Below are 10,327 nucleotides of genomic sequence, written 5' to 3' on the forward strand. Positions count from 1 at the left end.
AAATCAAAAGCTTCAAAAACGAAAAGCAAAAAGAAAGAAACTTCCCTGAAATGGAATCATGTAGGTGGATGAGGGGCTGAAGCTTCCGGCGATGAGGAATGGTGGTAGGGCGGTTCGCTGGTGGTTGGGGCAGGGGTGGACGGACGGAGCAGCGGCGGAATGGAGGGGGTGGCGTTGGGGGAAACCAAATTGAGGGAATTTTGACTTTAGTCAAAAACCCTAGTTCTAGAATTTGCACCTTGGCCCCCAACTTTTCAGAAACTGGAGGGCAACCCCCAAACCTGCGAAAATAAACAAAACAACATTTTTCTTCTTTTTTTTTTATTTATTTTTTTTTATTTTTATTTTTTTATTTTTTATTTTTTATTTTTTTTTTAAAAAAGAGAAAAAAAAAAAACGAAAATAAACAAAACAAGGGCAAGAAAAATCGGGTTGCCTCCCGATGAGCGCCTTTATTTAACGTCCCTGGCTGGACAGAAAAGAAGTTCAAAAATCCTTAGACAATGGTTGGAGACGTCAGGCTGAGCGCATTGAACGACTCCATCTCGACTCCAGCATAGTATGGCTTGAGTAATTGTCCATTAACCTTAAAACACTTTCGTGTTTCGAGGCTTTGGATTTCCACAGCTCCATGAGGACTCACACTAACAACTTCAAACGGGCCCAACCAACGAGATTTCAATTTTCCTGGCATAATCCTTAAGCGTGCGTTAAACAAGAGAACCTTTTGCCCAACTTCAAAGGATTTCCTTCGAATGTATTTGTCATGTAGAAATTTGGTTCGTTCCTTGTAACGACTTGCATGATCATACGCCTCCAATCGAATCTCCTCTAATTCTTGCAGTTGGAATTGCCTCTCTTTGCCAACGATTTTCTCATCTAAACAGAATTCCTTCACGGCCCAAAAAGCTTTATGCTCCATCTCAACAGGTAGATGACATTGCTTCCCAAAAATCAGCCGGTATGGAGACATACCAATCGGTGACTTGAAAGCAGTGCGGTATGCCCACACTGCATCGTCCAGTCTCAAACTCCAATCCTTTCGTCTCGGGTTGACTGTTTTCTCAAGGATGCTCTTGATTTCTCGGTTAGAAACTTCAGCTTGACCGTTGGATTGGGGATGATATGCCGTGGCAACTCGATGGTGGACTCCATATTTCTTGAAAAGTGCTTCCAAAGTGCGGTTGCAAAAATGGGTTCCTTGATCGCTGATGATGGCACGGGGCACTCCAAATTTGTTAAAAATATTAGCCTTAAGGAATCCTGCAACAACTTTAGAGTCATTAGTGCGGGTGGCCTTCACTTCCACCCACTTCGAAACATAATCAACAGCCAAAAGAATGTAAGAATTCCCAAAAGAACTAGGAAACGGCCCCATAAAATCCATTCCCCAAACGTCAAAGATTTCACAAACCAAAATAGGGACTTGAGGCATTTCATTGCGAGAAGAGATATTACCTGTTCTTTGGCACTTGTCACAATTTTTGCAGAAATTGTAAGAATCCTTAAAAATACTTTCCCAATAAAAACCACAATCAAGAATTTTACGTGCCGTTCGTTTGGGACCAAAGTGACCTCCACAAGCATGAGCATGGCAAAAATTCAAAATGGAATGAATCTCCTCATCAGGGATGCAACGTCGTATCACTTGATCCGCACAGGTCTTCCACAAATAAGGATCATCCCATATGAAGTATTTTGCTTGGCTCCTCAACTTATTCTTACGGGCTGTCTCCATTCCCTTAGGAAAAACTCCAGCAGTAAGAAAATTAGCATACCAAGGAGTGTTACCATCGATGTGCAGCAGCTGTTCGTCTGGAAAGTCGTCTGGTATGGGCATACCATCCGACACAGTCTGCAGTCTGCTTAAATGGTCAGCTACCAAGTTCTCGGCTCCCTTTTTATCTTTAATCTCCAAGTCAAATTCCTGCAAAAGCAGAATCCAACGGATCAAGCGAGGCTTAGATTCTTTTTTAGAGAGCAAATACTTAAGAGCTGCATGGTCAGAATAAACAACAACTTTAGAGCCAATCAAATAAGATCTAAATTTTTCACAAGCAAAAACAATGGCTAAAAGCTCCTTCTCCGTGGTTGTGTAATTGCATTGAGCCGGGTTGAGAGTTTTGGAAGCATAGTAAATCACATGGCTCTCTTTCCCAACTTTCTGCCCTAGCACTGCTCCAACGGCAAAGTCACTTGCATCGCACATGATTTCAAAAGGCTCTCCCTAAATTGGTGGTTGAATGATGGGGGCAGAAGTGAGTCTATTCTTCAATAAATCAAAGGCCTCCTTGCACTTGTCATCGAACACAAAAGACACATCTTGATGAAGCAACCTAGTGAGAGGTTGAGCAGTCTTTGCAAAGTCTTTTATGAAGCGCCTATAAAAACCTGCATGGCCTAAGAAAGCACGAATCTCTTTCACATTAGAAGGATAAGGTAACTTAACAATCAAATCAATTTTCGCCTTATCAACTTCTACTCCTCTTGCAGAAATCACATGCCCAAGAACAATCCCCTCTCTCACCATGAAATGACATTTCTCAAAGTTCAACACCAAATTAGTGTCGACACATCTTTGCAAAACTTGTTCAAGATTAGTCAAACAATGGTCAAAAGAGTCTCCATGCACAGTAAAATCATCCATGAAAATTTCTATGCAACTCTCAATCATGTCAGAAAATAGACTCATCATACAACGCTGAAAAGTACCAGGAGCATTACATAATCCAAACGGCATACGACGCCATGCAAAAGTGCCAAAAGGACAAGTAAAAGTGGTTTTCTCTTGATCTTCCTGAGCTACAAAAATTTGAAAATATCCAGAGTAGCCATCAAGAAAACAAAAGAATTCCTTACCAGCCAATCGCTCAAGCATCTCATCAATGAAAGGTAATGGAAAATGATCTTTCCTAGTAGCATCATTCAACTTCCTAAAATCAATGCACATACGCCAACCAGTTTGCAGCCTCATGGGAATCAACTCATTCTTCTCATTCTTAACCAATTGAAAACCAGACTTCTTAGGAACCATATGAACAGGACTGACCCATGTACTATCAGAAATCGGATAAATAATCCCTAGATCAAGCAATTTAAGAATTTCTTTAAGCACAACTTCTTTCATGACATGGTTCAATTTTCTTTGAGGATCCCTAGACGGCTTACTATTAGTCTCAAGTAAGATTCTATGCATGCAAGTAGAGGGACTAATACCTTTGATATCGGCTATAGTCCATCCAATGGCAGATTTATGCATCTTAAGAAGACTTACCAACCTTACCTCTTGTTCTGCACTGAGTTCATTGTTGATGATCACTGGCAGCGTGTCATCCTCTCCTAAAAACACATATTTCAGATGCTGGGGCAGTACCTTCAAGTCCAGCTTCGGTGGCTTCACAACAGAGGGCAAAATCGGTTCTGAGCTGGTCGGTATGGGCATCCTGCTCGACAGGTGCCGAACTGGAATTTCCTCCGTTGAGTACAGCTGCATGATAATCTCTCTAATGGCTTCATTCTCCTCAGTTTTGGAGTTCTCTTCAGTTAGGGAACTGAAAATAACATGCTCAAGCTCATCCTCCCTGAAATTCTCAACAAATTCCTCAACCAAATGGTCAATAACATCAATCATGAACACAGATTCAGGATCCTCAACATGCTTCATAGCCTCAAAAATATTAAATGTGACAACATCTCCATCAAATTCAAGGCTAAGCATTCCACTATCCACATCAATTTTTGCTTTAGCAGTTTTCATGAATGGTCTCCCTAAAAGAATCAAGGATTGCTTAGCAGAATCATCCATATCAACAATATAAAAATCCACAGGAAAAATCAAATCATTGACCTTAACAAGGACATCCTCAACAACACCTTCGGGATATGCAGTAGACCTATCAGCTAACTGAATGATAACACGAGTGTCTTTCAAAGGTCCTAATTGCAAATCCTTATACACAGAATAAGGCATGACATTTATGGATGCTCCTAAATCTAACATGGCTCTCTCAACTGTCTTATTACCTATAATGCATGGAATAGTGAACATACCAGGATCACGACACTTTTGGGGCAATTTTCTTTGCAGAACAGCAGAAACATTCTCACTCACTCGAATTCTCGCATCATTCCCAAACTTCATTTTCTTAGAGCATAACTCTTTTAAAAACTTTGCGTACCTGGGAACTTGCTTAATTGCATCAAGCAAGGGCAAGTTTATTTCTACCTTCTTGAAGATTTCCAGAATATCCTTCTCTTCTTCAATTCTCTTGTTCTGAGCCAACCTAGAAGGAAAAGGTGGTGCAGTCAGTGATTGAGGAATTGAAACCTTAGGTTTTCCACTTACCTTAGAAGAGCTAGGCTCGGTGGATTCTGGTGACTTTTCACTAATTGCATCATCCTTGGCTTCATCGGGCTTATCTTTGTTCTGCTGCTTAGGTTGTAGCTCAGCTAGAATTCTCCCACTTCTTGTAGTTACTGCACTTGCATTTTCCTTGGGATTCATCTCCGTGACAGAGGGAAGTCGGCCTTGATTCGCCTGCAGCTTGTTCACCTGAGTGGCTAACTGCGTGATTTGTGTGCCCATATTACTCAACGCCGCCTGAGTTTCATGCTGGAACGCCTGCTGACTTTGCACCAAATTCTTCACAATTTCACTGCTCTGGGCGAGGCTCTTCATGATATCGTTCATATTGGGTGCAGAACTCGGTGCAGGACGTGCGGTATGGGCATACTGTCCAGCCTGCGGCGGATTCGGCGCGTACATCCCTGGTTCCTGCTGTCTCCACCTAAAATTTGGGTGATTTCTCCACCCTGGATTATAGGTGTTGGAAAAAGGGTCATTTCGCCTTTGCCTTTGTGCGTTCATCTCTTGCTCATCAGCGGATCCCATGCACGCTTGCTCAGTATTATTATCCTGCAGAGATGGACATGCATCAGTATGATGATTATTTTCAAAGCAAATTCCACATTGAACGTGTTGAGTTTTAGAGACAGCAAGTCCTCTAACTAAAGAGGTGAGAGCATCAATTTTCTCGTTCATGTTGGAATCTTCTACTTTCTGCACTGGCCTATAACGATCATCATCCTCATCCTCATATTGTTGGCCATTTGAAACCATGTCAACGATGAGTTGCTTTGCTTCGTCCAAAGTTTTATTGGTCAAGCTTCCACCACAAGCAGCGTCAACAATTTTCCTATCAAAAGAAGACATACCACGATAAAAATAGTTAGTAAGCAATTGGTAGTCAGAAAATCCATGATCAGGACACTTGCGACACAGCTGTTGGAATCTCTCCCAATAATCGGCTAGACTCTCCGCCTTCTTCTGTTTAATGCTGCTAATGGCCATTCTCAAATTTGCAGCTCTGGACTCAGGAAAGAATTTTCGCAAGAATTGTTCTTCTAAATCTCCCCAAGTTCTAATCGAACCAGGAGGAAGATCAAAAAGCCAATCTCTCGCTCTACCCTGCAAAGTATGAGAAAAAGTCAATAGCCTCAAATTATTTTCAGTAAAACTATGAGGGCGTAGAGTTGAGCAAACTAGATCAAATTCAGCCAGATGCTTGTGTGCACTCTCTCCAGGTAAATCACCGAATTTGGGTAGCACTTGAATGAAACCAGGCCGTATTTCAGCGTTGCCATTAATGGCAGGAAGGACAATGCACAAAGGGCGATTGTTTCTATGACGGCCTAACTCTCTGATCAGTTGAGGTGGTTCCTGTCGAGGATCAACGATCTCTCTATCGTTCTCCTCATCCTTATTGTTACGGTCACCCATTGGATCTTCAATTTCTTCTTGATCCTCAAGACTCGGTGGAGCAGAATTGGATCTCTCTTTCCACTCCTTAGCTTGCTTCTTCAACTTTCGTGCGGTCTTCTCGATTTCTGGATCAAAAACTAATACGCCTGTACGAGAAGAACGGGGCATAAACTAAGAATAAAATAACTAAAAATAAAAGACAGACTGAAATCAGTAAAATCCTGCTTAAAACCAATCCCCGGCAACGGCGCCAAAATTTGGTGCGTCGTTTTACACCAAATATATCCGGCAGTCAGCCGGTATGCCCACACTGCGCAGACAGCAGTAAGCAAAATCGTCTCCCAAAGGACTGGCGAGAATTTCTCTAATTAAAGTCTGCAAGTAACCCAAGAAATTTTGAGAATAAAATATAGAAAATACTAAACTTAAAATTAAATAAATAAAATCCAAATAAACCAATTTTTCCAATAGCTAAAAGATGAATAAAAATTCCAACAATTAATAAAAGAATTCCAGCAATCAATTAAGTCCACCCTAGCTTAATTATTCCGATCATCGATGCAAAAATAACTTTAAATCATGCAAACAAATCAGTTATAACCACCGAAGATGCTTCTGACGTGATCTTATTTCTCTTTAATTATTCGGTAACCAGGAAGACGCTTCACTAATTACTACCCTAATCGACTGACAACCGTAAGAGACGCTCTATATGTTTAATGAGCCGACAGCATTAATATCTAGAGAAACCCGATTCAAAACCAATAAACTCTGACGCAGGATTATTGAATTAAGACTGCTTTTCCCTTGACCCTGATGTGTCAATTTACCACTAATCAAACCTAAACCACAATTACGGATGGCCGGTTCAATTGGCTATATAATTAATTCTAACCCAATAAATATTTGCAACTATCTAATGGATTAAAACAATTAATATCATTAAACATGGAGAATCGCAGATGCAAGCATAAAATAAAGTATAAGAACAATTAGATCTCACAGAATAATTTCGCTAGTGCTTCCCTAATCGTTGCCGGAATAAACGAATTTAGCTAGAAAACATAATTAAATAACACAAGAAATAAATAAATAAATTGCAAGAAAAAGATGAAAGAAATAAAACTTGAATTGCTCCAAAACTTGCGTCCAGAATTATGCTCTCCAAGGTGCCGTTTGATTTGTGATATTCTGCCAAAGTTGCAGCTAACTTATCATATATATATGATAAGGAAATAAACCTAATTCTACTATTTAAAAAGTGGCGCATATTGCCATAACTCAAAAGCAAACCTAATCTAATCAAGGCCACTAAAATTTGGTGCATGGGCCTACTTAATTAAACAAAACTAAACACCTAAACTAATCTAAACTAAAAGTGGCGTATAAGCCCATTAGCAATAAGCTAAAGTATAGCCCATGCATGCAAAATCAAAGTAGCAGCTCTCTAAATCTCGTCCATTTAGCCTTCAATCCATGCATTTCAAATCTCTTCTCAAAAGCAATCCTTTTTTCCAAAACCTATCAAATACCATCAAAATTCATATAAGACCATAATTCATATCCAAAAGATGATATTTAACACGAATTAAACACAGAAAACATAGAAAAATCCCCCAAATAAATGCGTATAAATACGCCCAATCAATATTCTTTTCCACCTTTATGCGATTCATTCATGTCTTCGTGGTGTTACGGATATTGTTCTTTACCAATCATCGATTCCTATATGTTATAAGCTAAAATGGGCAACGGTCGACCGAGGTGCCGCCTTTATGAATTTATGTCTTTTTTCTTATCTTGTGGCCTTGTGGTTGGGTGATCGGGGTATCTCGCTTGTTTGAACTTAGCATTTTTCTTGCCTTAGGAAATTTTCTCACTATGTCGGGCAATCGGGGTGGTTCCATCAGTTCTTCTAGTAAGGCTATGTGCCTTCGTGATGAAGATAGTTGCGTTGACGGTCTTACGGGTGTAACGGGGCGCGAAATTGAGGTGCGGCAAGAAAGTGACGACTGTCACGGTCATTCCGAGAGTTATGGGGTTCATAGCTTTGGTTCGATTCAGGGAGCTACGCCTATATCGGGGATGCTTATAGATAACCCCAACCCTAAGTCTATCCTCGTGGATCCAAGGCAGATGTGGGGTATTCGGAAGAAGTATAGCATACCGAGCCAATTTGCCCTTCACGCTCCGGGGGGTCATCTAAGGGCCAATTCTTATGCTCCAGGTTGGGTGTGTATGTACCAGGCTCCTTTTGATCAGGGGCTACGTCTCCCGTTGCCACATTTGATTGTGGAGTTTTGCCATTATCATGGTATTTCGCCTGGGCAGCTCACGCCGAATGCTTGGCGGGTCTTACTGAGTCTGCAGGTTTTGAGTGAGTTTTATAACATCGACGTGACAATCGCCGACATAAAAAGTAACTATGACTTACTGAAAGTCCCAAAGGAGAAGGGTCGTTTCATGCTTCCCAGGAAGAGAGATGCTGAACCGTTGATTACCAATATAGGGGATGGTGAGAGGAACTGGAAGGATAAGTTCTTTTTCATAGAATATGGTGCTCTGGGTGTTCCGGATGGGAAACATGTTCCCGCTGCTTGGTCTAACGCTTGTGAGTGTTAGGACTTTGATTGTTCTTTTGTTTTTGTCGTTAATTTCTCCTTACTATACTTCCTAACATGTATGCTATGCAGGTCGCTTGAAAACCATTCCGGTGTAGTTGGACATTGCTGGGAGGAACAACAGGTTTTTGAACATTCCATCGGGGTATCGGGATTGGGAGTTTCTTCTAGACGAGAGACACATCAAGCAGACGTCTATTTGGGCTGCAGTACCTACTCCCCCGCAAGGTACCTATATCCCCGAATCTTCTGCTGCATCTAGTGTCGTATTAGGTCTTAGAGCTTTAGAGATATTGGGGGAAGAATCCTATACTATCTTTTTGGATAAACTGACCCCAGAGCAACGAGTGTACGCAGACACTTGGATGGCAGAGCTAAAGTTTCGTTATGACCCGTCAGAGATGAACCGTGACGCTTATCTGGAGATGAAACAGAAGAAGAAAAAGAAGAAGCAGGGTGAGAAGTCGGGTAATCCAAGTAGTCAGACTGTTGAAACTGATCGTCCCCTAGAAACTCCTTCAGGTCGTTCCAGGGGCAAGAGGGTTGCTGAAGACGACTCAACTTTCTTGATCGACGGTTCGGTAACCGTGTCTCTACCTTCCGGCGCCTCAGCCCTGACGGGGTATCACGAGTTGTCCGGGCAGCTGGAGAAGCTTCTGCTTGAGGAAGACAGGGCTGTTATGGTGGATTACGGAACTCCCAAGGCTTTTGACATGGCTGCCTCTACAGTCTTTGCGGTATTAATTTTTATCTATCTCTTTTGCTTTGGGTGTTGCTATTGTTGGTTAATTCTTTCTTATTTTCGTGTGTGCAGGGCTACCAGCATGTTGTTTATCTAAAACAACTCATGGTTGAGCGCGAGACAGAGTTGGAGTCTCTTCGTGCCGAGAGGGTTGCGCTGAGGAAGGATCTCCAACTTGCCAAGAAGGATGTTGAGGCTGGACATAAGCAGGTAGCAGATTTGAGGGAGCATCTTCAGGCTCAGCTGGCCATGAAGGATAAGGAGATCAGCCGTCTGAAGGCTGAGTTAGCTGAGATGGAAGCGTCTCGGTGCAATGAGCTTAAAGTAGCTTGTTATGAGACGGACGCCCGGGCTCGGGCTGAGATGACTCAGCAGTACTTGGATGGGACCTGTCAAGGTTGGGACACTGCTGCGACTCTAAAGTTGTGGGAGGATATCCAAGGCCAAGCTACTCAGCCTTCGGACGACGATGGTGCTGCCGACGATGAGTGATATTATCCTGTTCTTTTAGTTTTTGGCAGGGCGTGTGTGCCCTTAGTATTTTCTGCTTTATTAGGCCTTCGTGCCTTCAAACTTTTTTTTTTCTCCGTCTTTGGGCTAGATGTAGACTTTTATGGTACTTATTATTGATCTGGCGGGTCCGGATCGCCGGGGGGTTCGCCCCCTGGATCGGCTATATATGACTTTGATGTTCAAGTGCTTGTATTATTTTCCATCTATTTTGACTCGGATGTTATTTTGAAAATTTAATTGATGCTATTCGGGTTGAAATGGGCGTGCGCCTTGTATATGTATATTTTTCCCCCCATTTAGACTTAGTTGTTTAAACTAAGACTAAATTGATGATATTCAGGTTGAAATGGGCGTGCGCCTTGTACATGTAAATTTTTTCCCCCTATTTAGACTTAGTTGTTTAAACTTGAGGCTAAATTCAGGGTGTTCGGGGTGAGACGGGTTTGCACCTTTTATGTGATAAATTTTTCCCCCCATTTAGATTTAGTTGATGAACTTAGGGCTAAATTCAGGGTGTTCGGGGCGAGATGAGGCTGGCGCCTTGTATGCAAAAATTTTCCCCCCATTTAGACTTAGTTGATAAACTTAATGCTAAATTCAGGGTGTTCGGGGCGAGATGGGGCTGGCGCCTTGTATGCAAAATTTTTTCCCCCCATTTAGACTTAGTTGATAAACTTAAGGCTAAATTCA

General features: G+C 41.8%; 1 protein-coding gene and 1 long non-coding RNA gene across 2 annotated transcripts; one reads left to right on the top strand and one right to left on the bottom strand.

The window, feature by feature from the left end:
* Nucleotides 1-6,019: 6,019 nt before the first annotated feature.
* Nucleotides 6,020-6,951, bottom strand: LOC131003117 (uncharacterized). The gene is made up of 2 exons (XR_009094543.1): nucleotides 6,888-6,951; nucleotides 6,020-6,136 (listed from the first exon to the last, which is right to left on the bottom strand). It is a non-coding gene; the product is annotated as an uncharacterized LOC131003117 (long non-coding RNA).
* Nucleotides 6,952-8,375: 1,424 nt separating this feature from the next.
* Nucleotides 8,376-9,839, top strand: LOC131003123 (uncharacterized). The gene is made up of 2 exons (XM_057929601.1): nucleotides 8,376-9,119; nucleotides 9,197-9,839. Exons 1-2 carry the CDS (start codon nucleotides 8,748-8,750, stop codon nucleotides 9,614-9,616), a joined length of 792 nt encoding a protein of 263 aa, XP_057785584.1. The 5' UTR covers nucleotides 8,376-8,747; the 3' UTR covers nucleotides 9,617-9,839.
* Nucleotides 9,840-10,327: the final 488 nt, after the last annotated feature.

The sequence above is a fragment of the Salvia miltiorrhiza genome, unplaced genomic scaffold, assembly GCF_028751815.1.
Source record: "Salvia miltiorrhiza cultivar Shanhuang (shh) unplaced genomic scaffold, IMPLAD_Smil_shh fragScaff_scaffold_71_2, whole genome shotgun sequence".
Taxonomy (NCBI): Eukaryota; Viridiplantae; Streptophyta; class Magnoliopsida; order Lamiales; family Lamiaceae; genus Salvia; species Salvia miltiorrhiza.